The 16,665-nt window shown below is 36.0% G+C and overlaps 1 protein-coding gene across 1 annotated transcript in view; it reads right to left on the bottom strand.

Annotated features, from left to right (window-relative positions):
• AQR (aquarius intron-binding spliceosomal factor) overlaps positions 1 to 6,180 on the bottom strand; it is a gene marked incomplete at both ends in the record, with an annotated part of 58,495 nt that extends 52,315 nt beyond the window's left edge. Inside the window, 8 exon segments of the mRNA XM_079537889.1 lie at positions 778 to 918; positions 1,706 to 1,826; positions 3,476 to 3,511; positions 4,371 to 4,411; positions 5,465 to 5,521; positions 5,960 to 6,070; positions 6,072 to 6,138; positions 6,140 to 6,180. Coding sequence (XP_079394015.1) covers positions 778 to 918; positions 1,706 to 1,826; positions 3,476 to 3,511; positions 4,371 to 4,411; positions 5,465 to 5,521; positions 5,960 to 6,070; positions 6,072 to 6,138; positions 6,140 to 6,180 — 615 coding nt within the window.
• Positions 6,181 to 16,665: the final 10,485 nt, after the last annotated feature.

Here is a 16,665-nt window from a genome sequence, read left to right as displayed (position 1 = left end):
TTCTGATGTGCCTGTCTTGCAAGTATAATCTTGCAAAATAATCAATGGACGTTGCGATCTGAATGTATGCTGCTGTATTAGATTTCACAACTTCCTAACAGGAAACTACACAACATCACTCCCCAGTAACTCTTAGAACTGTTCACTGCTTGTGTAAACCTTGGTTTTGACTAATACATCTTGTGTCCAATATATACACTGACAAGAGCGTTAACAGAGACGTATTTCATATAACATCCATGTTGTTTTTCTTTCCCTCTCTACACTTGCAAATTAGAATCTACAACTGTGTCCAGCTTCTACTACAGATTAAGAGTAATCTGGTCATATGGTTCCTTGGGACTAACATATGAAAAGTGAAGACAAGTATAACCCAAATTCTCTTTTCAAAGGTGAAAAAACTCTATCATCTCTCTTAATAATAAAAATCATAACATGCAGCAATATGTTAATAAAAATAGTTCTACGCAATTTTGCAACCAAGAGACCTGTAGTAACAAATTCATTTAAGGGTAAAACATACTTTTCAGTAAAAATATTAAGCACCATTTGAAATGTAACTGAATATATGTCTCTAAATTCATTACTTCAAATCTTGAGTCTCTTGCAACTTTGTGTGTAGAGAGAAACCAAACCTCAAAAAGAAGGGTAAACACCATCCAACATCACCATCATCTATAAATGAAAATTCTGTCTCCTAAAGAATTGCTAAAACTGAACTGCTGCTAAGAGGGCAGAACCACACAGTAAGTATTGTAAAAGTTACACTTAACATACCAAACTATTGAAGCAATGATCAAGGAAAAGTAGGAGAACTGTCTGTTCATGTAGAGAGAATTCATCATCATCCTCAACCAGTGATGCTTCCAGAATGCATTTGAAAAAGAAGGGAAAGTGCTCTGACTTCTTTTTGAATGTCTAGGAACAGAAAAGGAAGTTAATCTTGAGTCAAGGTGATACAAATTTCAAACTTCAATCACACAGCACAACTTGAGATCTCCAGATTCATTCAAATGCATAAATGGAAGAATTTTTCATTATGACATTTATTCTTACTAGGCAACACAAACACAGTCTTGATGATAACCTCCTGATCAGGGATTCCCCAGTATGTGGGAGAACTCTTAAAGGGACTACTGCATTATATCTGCCCTCTAACATAAGTGATACATAGGACACAGACTATGAAAAGTGGACCATTTGTAGAAACGCAAAAACATTTCTAAAGCTACTACTAAACAAAACAATACACAGAAGTAGCAATAAGAGATTCAGTTTAAAATTTCATGCAATATAGCCACAAAACCATTACTCACAGGTTTCAAGGAAAATGAGATAAAATGTCAGATTTTCAGTAGTGCCTTCTCATATGCACAGATATAAAAGTTCTCTTTTTCCTATTACTATCAGAGAAATAACTTCTCTGCATGTGCCAGACCTTTTCAAGTGCAAAAAAAGTAAAGTGCCACTGATAACGAGGCAGCAGAACAAAAGATTCATGCACAGAAAAAAAATAATCAGGTGATCTTTCATCCATGTACTGCTTTCTCTAACTCGCACTATATAATATGAAATATTCCAGCTGAAGTACCATTTACTTTAAACACTGCAGGCTTTGCTACTTTCCATCAGTATAAGAGAACATGCTGCAAAAACAGCAATTTCTATATAAGAGTCAATTCTAGCTGTAATTGTAATTGGTTACCTCCCACGCAGGGACATTCTCTCTGAACTTCTCGTTCACCATACAGCAGATTGACATTAAGTATGCCTTACTGGACACCTCTGGAGAATAATTCATCCATAGGTAATTTTCAAGGTACTGGCTTTGAAAAGACAAAGAATATGTCATTAGTTGCTGCCACCCACATAATCTGTCACTCACACAAAAAAGCAATTATTCACAGGCGAGGTTGGTTTGTCATCTTTAAAGTTACTGAGCAGTTCCTGAAGCTAACTCTCAATCAGGTCACTTCAGCAAACTTGGTAATGGCAGATTCACGTAACTGCTACAAGAGACAGATGACTTTCTCATCAGGAGGACAAACTGATAAGAGGGGTTTAAAAATGCCCTAAGTAGCCACAGCTCAACACATAATCAGAAAAAGAATTCATACTGATTACCCAGAAGGAAAAGAAATTCACTTAACTACAGAATGTCACATGCAGCACTTCCTAGCATAAGATGCAAAGGACAACTACCATGTAACACTATCTGAGTAATTACAAAACTGTTACCTTATTAAGTGAATTCAAGAAATCTGAAAAAAATTACTGGATTCTGGGAAATAGCAGCTACCCAACAACAAGCACTGCTTCTTCATTAAGATGGTACCTTTCTCACAGAAGAATCTCTTAAAACTAGCTTAGAGATAAGAAGCAATTTGAACACAGAGCTGCCTCCCTCTTCTAGCTACCCCTTGAAGCTATGCAGGATAGCTATTCCTTAGGAGAAAAATCTCTAAATCCATTATTTTCAACAGCGTATTTTCACCTTATGCCTCCAGAAATTCTTGTTTGTTTCTAATTCAATTGCTTACTCGTTCTCATCTTAATGCTGGCTCTAACATTCTTTTTGCCCTTTTATGAGCCCGTTTTACTTATTTACTTTTCCAATAATTTGGGTAAGACAAGTACCAGGAACAGTGAAGAAAAAAAAAAAGGAAACAAAACAGCAAGGGTTTGCATGTATATATAACCAGGAGCAGAAGTCTCAATAAGAGTCAGATAAGGATTTATACTTCCTGGTGGCTTATTCCCCAGATGATGTGTAGCATCAGATAAAGAAAATGAGAACTTCAGACATACAATATGGGATGTATACTGCTTCCAAGGAGAAGGAAATTCCTCCATCCTCCCGCAAATCAAGAGGGAGTTCCATACTTCATTCCATCCAAGAACTCCAATAAACTTCCAATACATTTTAATAAAAATATTTTTATGTTCCCAAATCTATAGGATTATATAGGATAAACCTATGTAAATACGAATGGAAAAATCTCGTGTGTAAAGGCAAGAGAGCCTGAGGGACTGACAGAAGAAAGGAAAAAAAAGAGAACATGACTTACAGGATAAATGGTAGCAGATGTGAATATATAACAAAAAGTACTTAAATCACATTACAAACTTGTAATATTATGAATGTTCACAAAAATGACTGAAACAGTAACTCCATGGTATTGCTCTGTCAAACCCAAAATGACAGCTTACTTTTTCTCTTGCACCTTTTCTAACAAGGAAGCAGGAAACAATAAATAATAAATAAATAAAAATTTATCCTATTTTTCTAGCTAGTGCTACTACTTACATATTTCAGCCTCTTCAAGCAAAATCTAATTCTGCCTGCTCATAAGACTCGAGACAGAAACAGAGCAAGTATATAAACTTCAAGCAGATTAACTGCTTTGCATCTGTTTCTCCACCTTTATGAATTTCTACAGAAAATAGACTTAAAATTTTACTCCATCTAGCTTACCTGAATTCAAGAAGCATTATCTTTCTAATTGCAAACCTAAAAATGAAGAAAAGTAATCAATTAGCATAGCAAAAAAAAAGCTTTCTGTGCACAGCTGCACAAAAAAATGGTTATTTCCCCCCCTTGTTTTGTTGCATGCAGTGAGTCCATCCAGATCTTCCAGTACGGGGATACCATTTTCTTACAGTCTTGAAGACATAAATTGGTAGAAGCTAACAGCATGTTCTGGAAAATTATGACTGTATGCTAATTCAGTTTGTAACAGCATTACTTCTGAGTTAATGAAAATGCAAGTTTGCTCTGATTCTGCACAGCAATTTTAGATTACTTCCATAAAGCAATTATAAACAATATTGCCTTCAAAATTCGAATTTGTCCTGAAGAGCTTCCAACTTCTATTGTTACCACCTATTTCTATACACACAGATGTAAAAATAAGAACTCTTCTTTTTCATTGTCTACCTCATTCATTGAAATTCAATGAAATAAGATTCTTGCTTTAAATCTGGTTACAAAAACTAGGGAAAAAAGAAAATAAACAAACAAATAAATAAAAAGCAAAAAGCCAGAGGCACTACAACTAGCAATAAAGAGATCAGCCTTCTATAATTATCACAACACAAAACAAACAAATCACAATACAGTGCCAGACCAAACAAGAGCTGTCCAACACTCATATACAAGGAGTATGAGTTCATGAACTTCCTTTTTGTCACATTTGAACTTTGAAATAACATTATTATTATTACAACTATACTGCAATGCATTTATATCACTCCCATCTGCTTTCAATATACAAATGTATTTTAAAGCACCCTATGAAGCATCAGAAATAATTGCAATACACATAATGTTGAAATGGTTGTCTTTAACAGAAAGTGACCAGTGTACTTACTTTGATTTGACAATTTCTTTTGCATATACATCTTCAATAACCTATGGGTAAGAACAATTTAAAAATTATACGTCATAAAATTATTGAAAATGCATTCATATATTTTATGCATTCCAAGTTACTGTGCATAGTTACTCTCTGATTAACTATATTTGGTTAAATATATCATACCAAACACATCTCAGCTCTGGTCAGATCAAAGGCTTCAGAGATAAAGAAGAAATTACCTAAGTCTCACTCAGAGTTTTATATAAAAGTCAAAATGATATGTAAGTCTTTTTCACCACTAATCTTTGTCTTACTGTTGAATTTAAAATAGTCCTGAAGAGCCTGCATCAACCTGGTCATCAGTTGTTGCTGTATTTTTTAAACAGCATCAAACCAAAACCAGCCATTCTTACCCAGCTTTTCCACCGGGAATAAAAGAATCTGTTCTACCTGATGCAATATGCACACTTTGATATTGCATCATAAAGACTTCTAATTCAACTGCTTATCTTCATCCTAGTTCTATCAATCACATACAAATCCTATCACCAACACACTACAAAGATCAAGCAGAGGCTGAAAATGGAGATTAAGCCAAATAACAAGGGAAAAAAACATTAGAGGATCCTACACTACAGGATGCCAACATAGAACCAAACATATGCAGTTAAACTTCAAGCGTTAAAAACAAAGATATCAATCACAACAGTAATAAAGCTTTCCAATCTAAACCCTCAAAAGAAACTTTTAATAAGCATTATCATTCATTTATACTTATCCTTCACCCTTCATGAATTTCTAAGAGTATCCCCATCCCCAAGATCCTTTTACTCACAAATTCTTGGCTAAAATAAACCAAACAGGCTGCAAAAGAACTGCACTATTGCAGCACATTTTCATGACAGTGCCTCTATTTTAATACTTAAAAAAAAAAAAAAAAAAAAAAAAAAAACAAAAAAACACACCTCTAACTATAGTGTGGTAAATGATGACCTTTCAAGCAGCTTTCCACACCCTTTTATGATACAGACACCATCAGAGGTTAGTGTAGTGTGTCATAAAAGGGTTGGTCAGCATCCCACTACGATTCAAATGGAAGTATTTACCTTTGAATCAAAAGACAGTTTTTTCTTCGCATGGGGAGCCCAATATTTATTTGCTAACTGTATGGAGAGACAAACAAACATGGTAAGCATATACACTTTTTAGTAATGACATGATAGCTCTACAACAGACCCAAAGCCCACGTTTTATTACACTAGTTTCTAAGTAACTACAACGTTTGTACAATAGTGCTTCTCACTGCTAAAGTTTCTACACCTACACGTTTTCGAACTGAAGTGCAATTTTCTGTATTAGTTTTAGATGCAGAGGCTGCTATATAACACTTTTAATTGCTGCTGTTCTTAAGTTCCCTCTAGCAAATCCCTCAAAGCTACAACACATCCTTTCAGGGGATGCAAAGTCCCCTTGAGACACCTGACAAGACGCAAAGACAGCTCACCAAGACCTGCTATTTTGTGGCTGTGCGCTGCAGCCTTAAGGCCCACGCCTCAGATTCCCGAGGACGGGAAGGCCCCGCCACGGCACGACCAGCTCACCTGGGTGACGAACTCCGCGTTAATCTGCGACACGGTGGGTGCCACGATCTTCTTCGGCGGCGTCGCGGAGGTCGCCGGCGCCGCCATCACGCCTGGAGCTCCCGGCAGCCTGAGCGGCCCGTGCTGCAGCGCGGGGCCCGCTGCGTGCCGGCGCTGAAGGGAACGGAAAAGCGCCGCGAAGCGGTTCCGGGTTGCGGGGCGGGCACTGACGTAGCCTCCATGGCGGCGGTGGCGCCACCTGCCGTACCCTCCCCGCCCTGCAGGCAAGGCTGGAGCAAGAGGAGCCTAAACGTTAGCGTTTTGTTGTCCAGAGCGCATGCTGCGGTCCAGGTGTTGCGGACCCCCGCTCTTGCTGATACCGCACTGGCAGCACCCAGAGCCAAGCACAGCTGTAGCCTGCCTGCTAGATACCGCCAACCCATGGAGCAGAGGAGAAGCAAAGGTAAAAGGCAAAATTCAGTGCTTACAGAAGTCGGCAACTTGGCAGTTATTTAGACCAGTTAGCTTACTGAATTCGGTAAACAGATTAATTAAGGAGGAAATTATCAGAATCCCTGGAGAAGTTCCAGCGCTTTGTGTCTGTGCTCATTATCCAGCACCTGCCAGTTTAAACACTTTAAACTTCCAGGCAGACACCACTGAAGTCTGTTTGAATGTGACCTCCTTTGTTTTGCTAACAAGGTGATCACCATTTCATTTCTTCAAGCAGAGGTTAAACTAAACATTCTTTTTGAAGTTGAATTAGAATGTTCAATGGGAATGAGAAAAAAGTAATGACAGTACCTTGAATAGGATCAGAGGATGGCTGTATTCAGATAAATGTGCTTCCTTCGTGCCTTCACTTTGAAAGTTCCAGAGAAGCTAAGTTTTCTGTGTAGAAACTAGTAAAACAAAGAAGTTACAAAAGTACTGGTAACAAGTTCTCTGAACAATGAGGGCTGAGCACCACCTTGTCTGATGACTGAAGCCTTTAGAGAGACCTGCAATTAATGACAACACGTAAATGCAAAGCAATTAAAATACACTTACACCATTGTACCCTGACACTTAAATGGTGATAAAAGTAAACAAAATAAGGTACAAGGGTTGCTCCAAAAATAATGCCTCTTATTTTACCAAGTTGGTCCACAATGCCAGAGGCAGATGTTGATGGTGTGGCAGCAGAGGTTGAACTTTCCCTCCAATACTCCATTACATTTTGTTGCTGTATGACAGTTGGCAGCAGAGGAGCAGTCTGACAAATTGGCATCTGACCTGGAAATGAGTATGAAGCAAAGGTATGTCACTGAATTCTTCCATGTGAGAAGAAATGGCACCTCTTGGTATTCATTGACACTTGCTGAATGTTTATGGAGACCAAACAATGGATATGAGCACAGTGAGCGGTGTGTTTCGGCAGTGGTGACAACAATGTGAAAGACAAACCACATTTCAGGGGGCCGTGCAGATTTTTATAAGCATGGCATGCAGGGCTTTGTTCATCAAGATTGTACATAAGTTTTGCTTTCAAGCCTCAAGAGCTGCTGAACCTTTAAAGAGGAATTGTAAGACCAGGCATGATACCCACAGTATTATGTATGTACCCATCTGTAACTCTCACTCCTGCTCACAGCTGTGTTAACACTCATCTTTTGAATGCTATGCTCACTTTTCTCCAGAGTGGAGGCACTTCTATCACTTTCCACCCCAAACTGCTTTGTTGTTAAGGGAAAAATAATACCCTGTACCTCATCTTCCACAAAGCCTTCTGTGAAGTTACCCACCTTTCTGTACTTGCTGACTTAATGCATCTAGAAAATCAAATATTCTTTCTTAAAAAAAATAAATAAATCTGGGAGTTCATTTATGAAGAAGCCATGTGTTTGAGTAGATGCTTAAAATGATTTCAAAATGTTATGTATTTTTAGGCTACATATAGTCCTGGTCAGTTGATAATCAGTGCTGCTTTGTTGCTTACATAGCCCTTCTTGCTTTAGACCCTTACCCTTCCATATTATTGCAGAAAAAAAAAAAAAATAAAATAAAATAAAAGCTTTTCTAAAGCTTTTCTTCTTTATTTGTAAAGTATGCAAGCCAATGTCATAAATAAGCTGTCCATTTGTTTATTTATTATATCAATGATATTCTCCCAGATATAGTGTGGTTCAGGAAGTATCTAGTGATAATCAGCATGGATTCAGTCTGTGTTCTATCTTGTATTTTAGATTTTTTGGGTTCTACCTAGAGACACATAAATAATTAATTTGTAGTGCTGAAACTTCGAAAAACTCATTATCACAGAAGGAAATAATGGCACTATACACTTTGCCTATAAAAGAGAAGAAGGAATATAGTTACTGACATAATATTATATAGTGATTTAAGAGTGACTTAACAAGATTCAAGATAGCTGGGTACACGTGATTACTTACTGCATAAATGGTAGGGTTAAACAGACACACAGGAGACCCTCCCATTGAGTCACCAGGTTCAGAGTGGACCCCCTTACTTTCTAACCTTGAACCAGGGAGGTAAGAAGCCTAGGTGCATCTGGATCCACTCCTAGTCCCTAGACTTAGCCAATAGCTTGTGTCTAAGGGATTTTATGTACACAATCAATCAAAGATTTAATCTTAGCAAAATTGACAAAGCATATGATCACATATGATCTTAGTGAATCTATCAAAGCCTAAACCAAACTATTAGTCACTTACCAAGGATCTGTACTGGCAAGGTGTCTTGTCATCAGCGTGTAAGGGATCTCTGTGCAGGTGTAGCCTTGAGAGACATCCCCACTCAAGGAGGGTCCCATTATACATTCAGCTACCACATACGCAAACTCATAGGACTCTTGAGCTGCTCTCTATTTATGGGATGATTGACTCATAGTCATACAGTCAAAGGCACATGCTCAAATAGCCCTCAGCTGTTGAGCCAGGTGTCTGTTATCAGTTCATTCAGCCCACTCAGTTTGAGACAGATTTGTGGTTGTTACTCTGTTTTTATGAGTGCTGTCAGCGTTGTTACTCATTGTTTGCTGTGCAAGGCAAGAACAGAGCAGGGAGCTGGGAGAAAGAAGGGGGGTATGGGGGAGCACATCACGACATTCATCCCTAAATGTTTATAGTATTGCGTCTTTTAAAATTGTTATGCTAGGGTCTATAGTGAGATGTGACTTAATTCACAGGAAACTGCTGATGTTTTGATTCTTTAAAACAATTCAGTAGTTCGATGACAATTCTGTAATAAATTTGTGGGCTTGTATCTTAGCTATGAGGCTAATTTGGTATACGTATATTATTTAACCTCTAATTAGCAATGCAAGAACATTATAAAATTGCAAAGTGCTTTGAATTTCATATGTATTATGTAAGGAGTAAATATCATTCTTAATTCACTTTCAGTGGGAAAGAATCTCAGTAATATACACACATTATGTCATGTTTGAATTACAGCCTGTTTTTACTCTAAGTCATACTAATATACTAGTCTAGAGAGAATCCATGCCTGTGGAATTTTCCTAACTGGAAACATATAGGGGTAAGAATCCACGACCATGACCATCCTACTTGTGAAGATGCAGTATATATACGGACTAGAATTTCTTCACCAGTTAAACTAGATGCAGCAGCTACATATTCTAGTCTAAAAGTTGTTTCACTCTTTGTGAAACAAAGAGTTGTTACTCTTTCAAACAAATACAGGAATTAAACCTTTTAATCTTTTCTTTCAGTTCTTTGAAATAAAAAGTTCTGCATGGAGGAATACAGATTATGTATGGGTAACACGTATCTACCAGTGGGAACGCTTTGTTCCAAAGAATATAATAAACATCAGCACTTCCCTCAGGTTGCAGTCATTACTCTACCCTTCAGAAAGGAGTTGGATTCGATGATCATTATGGGTCCCTTCCAACTCAGAATATTCTGTGATTCTCTGAAGACCAGAAACCTCCTGTGTCCCTTAGTTGTTGAAATAATAGGAAAAAAATGTATTCATTATATTTGCTTTCAGATATTAAAAAGTAAGTAAATCAGAAAAGCCTCTCAAAATAGATCACAGGAATCTTTCAGCTTCTAAGAAGTTGAGGCACAATATCAGGGGTTATTCATTTCATTAATCTTTCACAGTAGAGAATATTCACATAGACTGAATATTCAGTCTGTTCATTATAATTTTAATTCACTCATATTATATTGCCCTTATAATTTTAAGTGTATTCTTGTAATCCAAGAGTTTGTCACTGTGTTCATCACAGTAAATATGTGTACTTCCAAGTATGTGTACTTTCACTAAGTAAATATGGGTACTTTCAGAAATGATGCCTCAGTTTAGTAACAGATGCTTCTTAAAATATTTAAATTCTAAAGTGCAAAGCAGCCGTCAGTAGCATTCTGATTTGTGTATAAATATTTATTTATCACACGTTCTGGCCAATGTACTGCCCTTGATTTTTGTGCAAAACTTACAGTAACTTCAATGGAAAATCTGAGCTCACGACTAGAAAAAAAATATGGCAAATTCCGCAGCCCAGCTGCTTTTATATTCCAGAACGGTAAGCAGTGCCTCTAATGAAGGAGATGGATAAGTATGGGAATTTATGTCACTTTTAGCTTTCTGTTGCTGGGCAAACAGCTCATATTAGAGCAGATTATGAGCTAGCACAATTCTCTTCAGATACTTTTACCTGGATTCCTATCAATTGGAACAGAATAGTGATATAGACATAAGAAACCAGTGGCCAGTACTTAATGTTTTAGAAATAGTTGCTAGAAATCCTGTGAGACTGGTATATGATAACATCTCTATGAGGAAGTGTCCCTCTTAAATCTGTAGTGCAGCTTAATCTCTTTAAATGTAGTTTCTAGCATTTCAAAAATGTCTTCTCATTTTTATCATTTTCTTATGGTTCTCTATGTGTCTCAGAAACCAGATACGAGTAACAGAAATGCTGCATCTAGTAGAAATTCCCTACTAGTGAAAAACAGGAAGAAAAAAAAAAAAAAAAAAAAAAAAGGTAGACAACCCCCTTAGGAAGATTTGAAGAACTGTGAAATATGAGATGAAAAAACTCTTAGTTATTACAGTATCATAAAAAGCATAAAAAGTCAACAAAATTGCAGATGGTCCTTTCAAAATATGACAGACTGATTGTAACAAAGTTTCTACACCAATATCTAGAATTCTATTACTAGTTACTACTAAAGATGTTCAGGATATGCTTTTCTCCACAGCTGTGTATACTATCAAGCCTTTTATTTTGCTTTTTCCTGATTACTCAACTCTATGCTATTAATCATAAAAAAGTTCACTGTAGCATAGGATGGCATTTTGACTAGAGCAAAGAGTAAACAGTCTTTACAATACAGACTCAATAATTCTAACCAGTGAAGTTAATATTACTGAGTGCATGTACTATATACATCCTCAGTAAACAACTCAGATCCTTTTTTTCCTAGTAGTCTAATCAAAGAAGTTCTAAGACACCTTAGATTTAAAAATAATAACAATGAAAAAGAAATATATACATATGCCTTGATGTGTTTTCAGAAGCAATGCTATCAGTTCAGCATTGCAAGTGATATTCTGTGCAACCTACAAATCCTACGGCACCAACTCTTTCTTACGAAAAAAATTAATGAGAAATAAATCTGCTTGATGGAAGAACACAAGAACTTTATCACTGAAATGAGATTCTAAAAGCAAATTGTTTCCTTTCTGCTAGTACTAGCATGAAAAATGTTATGAAAAGTTGATCCTACTTGGAGAATCATTGGGAACATAGACCTTCAATCATATATCCTTTCTCACAATATAGAAAAAACATACTGCAGAGAAAACTGAAGCCTGTCTCATATGTAACATAACAGTTAATCAGAAGAGAACCACTGTAAGATGCTGAGAGCTATCTCCAGTTGTCGTTGAGTTTTCTGTAGGATATATTCCTAGAACTTTTCATCTTTGCCTTTATATTTTTTAGGTTTTTGGTAGACATTTTCAGTAACGCAACAGGATTTTAAGAAAGGATAAAATGAGAGTAAAACATAATACTGAAAACAGAAGCCATTTTGGTGTAATACTGAAAAATCAAATAATAATAACTGGAAAATACTGTAATATAAACAGCAATTTACATAACAAAAAAAAATTGAGCTTATTGTCAAACAGATTATTCCTCTGCAAATTGCACTGGCATCAGACACACTGTAAAATGCCTGAGGAAATTCTTATGATGCTATTTTCAGTACCTAAGGACTGCTAATATTGAGACGTACAGGATAAAATACAATATAGAATTAGCTATGGCAAACAAAGCTGACAGGATACTACTTCAAAGTTGTTCTCAACGTCATGAAAAAAAATCCTAACATCAGTCTTAAAAACTATCCTCAAATTGACAGACACCTGAGGTGTATAGAAGGCTTAGCAGATTTTTACTCAGTTTAATAGGATTTCATTGTCACAAACTGGATCCTATTCAAAAATGAAATAAAAACTGAGGATATCAGCTGAGTTTCTGGAGCTCAGCAAACAATGTTTTCAAACAAATACAAAGCATTAAAATGTATATTGTTTAAAGAAAGAAAAAAAAAAAAGCACAGATAACACAAATTTGCACACCAAGAAAGTAGTGTTTCCCTTGAATTCAGTAGAAATTTAATTAGTCCAATGCATTAGCAGTATACATGGGCGACAACATGGGTATAGACTTTTTTTTTTTTTTTTCCACATTGGTGACCAAATAACGTTCTGCATTCCTCACATTCTAGTGCCACATCAAGTGAAGCAGCCAGAGGCAAAGCTCAGTAGCCACCATTTCTATATGCTCTCAACTACCCTAATTACGCAAACCACTTGCAGTGAAGGACACGCTCCACTGTTTACATCATGGCTGGTCATCTTCTCGTGTGCTCATGCACTGCTTCTCATACCACTCCTTCAAGTGTGTGGCCCCAAACTCACCAGTTCCTCAGACCCATACATGGGCCCTCAGACTGCTTTCACATAACATTCTTGTCAAGACACACTTTCCCTCTACAAACTCTTCCAATGCAAAAGCTTAAATCACCTTCTGCATACCATATTCTTCTTCATTACTCATGCATCTCATGTACAGCCCCAAAATTTATTTTCTTCATAGTCCGCCATAGCTAGACACTCAGAGAATTATGGAGTTTTTTGGGACATGTACACAAGGCACCATTCCATGGTGGCACATATGTGACAAACAACTCTGTGACTCTGAGGTCACTATGAGGTTTCACAGATCCATAAAAATTAGGATCAGTTATACTGAAAGAATTCCAGTGAAGAGGAAGAATTTTAGCTGCATATACAAATTTTATCAGGTACATTCAAGAATAAAGTCATACATCAGCAGATCCCGGAAGAAGACAGGAATTCAGATAGTGAAGTGTACAAATGTAGAACAGAATTTAAAAACTTGTGATGGTTTGTGGCAGAAAATGTTCACGTTAGAACAACAGTTTTTGAACAAGGAAATGATCGATTCTACTTGTGATTTTGTTGATACAAGGGTGATTAACACATTAATGGACTTTGAAGATTCACTTTTTAAATGGATGCTAAAAAAGATGCTGTGTAAAGCTGCTCGACAGACTTATATGTAAAGGCACAATTAGAATGCTCAACCTGGAGAACATATGTATATGTACATAGGTGTAGAAGAGTGAAGTCACTTCTGTAATTTCCATTTTCCTTGTAACTGCCTCTCAGCCATCAGACCATAAAAGCTGGGCTATTAAGTGAAGACTTGCATTCAAAAAATCCACAAAACCTTGTGCTAGGAACATGAACCATGACCTCTTTAGTTATTTAGGACACCTAGACATTTGGAACATTATTACCAGGGGCCTTTAGAAAAATCAAATCTATAGCCTATTTGATATAAAAGCCATCCAACTGTACGTTATTCAAGTGAGGTTCTGTTGTCAGAAACCAACCAAAAAAACTAAGCATTAAACCCAGCATCACAATTTCACAATCACAAGCCTAAAAGTCTTTTACCTTCAATTAAGTTTCTTTTGTATCTGTTTCCCATTTGCCTCATGAACTTTTCTTGTTGGCTATAGGAATAATAGCGAGAGATCAAAGACAAGTGAAAACTTAATTGCTTAGTGAGAGGTAGCTAGAAAAATGAAAAGAAAAAAAAAGGTTGTTTTTTTTTTTTTCTAGGTAATTTTTTTCCCCTGTACATAAAGTTGTGACTTTCCAAGAGCATTGCAAGGATAGCATGACAACCACGTAAAATCATTAATGTTTTAAAATTAACCATAGCTGTTTTCCTGGACAGAAAATGGACCGTGATCAGGTAGTACTGCAGTTCCAATGAATTTAGTATTGCATACTTTATTTGCCTTAGAAAAAAATCCCTTTAACCTTCTGTTTTTTTGTCCCTTCTTCTAAATCACATAGAACTTCCTCACAGCTAAATCCATGCATTTTATAAGCTCTCCTGAAAGAAGTCTGCTAGTATCATAGGGGGACCTTCCATTTTCCTCTTTACAATATGCTTTAGTTTTGTGCATAATCTTAAAACAAACAAGACAAAAAAAACCCACTATGTTTCTATGGGGTTATTACTGCTATCTATCAGCTCATTCCAACTAAATTAATTACTGGCAATGTTTATGTCACCAAATATACTTGAGATCAATGGCTTGAACTTGCCTGGAAGCATGATGGAAAATGACTAATCTAATAATAAATGACATGAACTATTATTCCTAACACTTGGAAAAATTACTCTAGCTCAAATTCTCAAAAGAACTTGGAGAATTTTAGTGACAATTTCAACCTTAGATTTTTTTCCCTGGACTTGCAGAAACCTTTTTACTTATGTCTAGCAGGTTAAAGCTGTAATTCCCCTACAACTGTGAATTTATCCAGCACTAAACTTTTGATAAAAATAATAGAGCCAGATAAGCAAAATGACCATTATTGCCCTTCTAAAAATCCCATGGAGCCCACATATTACCTTAGATTCCCAATTAATCAGACATTAATACTCTTTCTTCTACTTATCCCTCAAATTTAGCTTTCTGTATTCATCTTTCCCCCATTTCACTAAAATCAGTATTTTTGAAAAAACTCGGTTTATTTTTCTCCAAATATTATGCTTAAAAATATGTTTTTCAAATGACTGACTTCTTAAAAAAAAAAAAACAAACAGACCACTTTCTCTCTTTTAAAATACTTAACTTTATTTATATAGCAAAAAATTCTGAAAGAAAACCTCTGTTCTAACACGCAAAGTGTTATATTCTAATATCTAGTCTAACTTCTCCGCATACTGAATGTTACATAGTTTCAACATCATTTTGTTTGCACAAAAAGTATACAATAAAAGTGCAATATAAATAAAATAGTTTATTACAAATATTTTTAAGAGCTCTACAATACACTTTCAAAATATTTTATGAAGTATTCTCTTTCAATACAAAACAACTCATATGGGAAGAAAAACAATCTCAGTATGTAACCACAGTTGTTCTTAAGATTCTCAACTAGCCTGTCATATAAAAATCGTAGTATTTCATTTGCTCTGAAAGTGGAGATACACACACTCAAAAATATGGTAAGAACTCTCTTCATCCTTCACTTCATTTATATCAAGTACTACAAAGGCTATTCCACAGCAAGACCTAGAGAAATAACTTCAAGACAAAAAAAAAGTTTACCTACAGAACTTACAATTCTGTTAATTTAGATGTAGGATTAAAAACTTCAGGATTAAAATGTTCAGAAGTTGCATAACAAAGCAAAATGTACCAAAAGTTTAGGTTAGATGTTAGGAAGAAATTCTTTACATGGAAGGTGGTGAGGCACTGGAGCAGGTTGCCCAGAGAAGCTGTGGATGCCCCATCTCAGGTGTTCAAGGTCAGGTTGGATGGGGACCTGGGCAGCCTGAGCTGGTAGATGGCATCTCTGCCCATGGCAGGGTGATGGAACTGGATCATCTTTAAGTCCCTTCCAACCTAAGTCTGTGATTCTACAATGATTCTTCAGAGGAGGAAAAAAAAAAAAAAAAAAAAAAAAAAAAAAAGAGAAACTTCATTTTTTTTTCCTTGACGATTACAGCTCCACTGCACTTACATTTTTTGTCAGACCCACATGAACAACAGATAAAGCTCTCTACTTACCAGAAGTATAACCAGAGATTTTATTCACAAAACCAAAATTACTTAATTTGAGCGAAAAATTATTTTTAGTCTCTTATATTTAATGTAACAAGAACATGATTTCCCAACAAAACTACTTGCCTGGTTTATAACACCTAGGACAACATTTTTTTATAATGGTGCAATATGCACAACAGAAGGAATAAATAACTGCACATGTATTATCCTTGATAATTTTTTTGCTTTCTTTGCTTGCAGAAAAATAATTCACTATTGCATGAAAAAAAAAAAAAAATACAAAAAAGGGATTCTGCAAGAAGTGCAAATAATGAAGTGTTAAAAGGGATTGATTAAAAACCCTGCTACTTTAGCACTACCTATTCATTTTACCACTAATAAGGAAAGGATGTAATTTCTCACCCATAGATCTCCAAGCACATTACAAATACGGAGTTAGGTTATTTTTCCTCTATTAACTGTTTTATAATTCTAGTCAACAGTTTTCCTCGTTAAATATTATTTTCCACTTTTTCAGCTTGTTCTTTTTTTCCTGCATCTTGTTCATCCAAAATTAACTATTACTCT

Source organism: Tetrao urogallus (assembly GCF_951394365.1).
Source record: "Tetrao urogallus genome assembly, chromosome: 6".
Classification (NCBI taxonomy): Eukaryota; Metazoa; Chordata; class Aves; order Galliformes; family Phasianidae; genus Tetrao; species Tetrao urogallus.
Note: the sequence above shows the minus strand (reverse complement) of the source record. Positions and strands in the feature narration are given on the sequence as shown.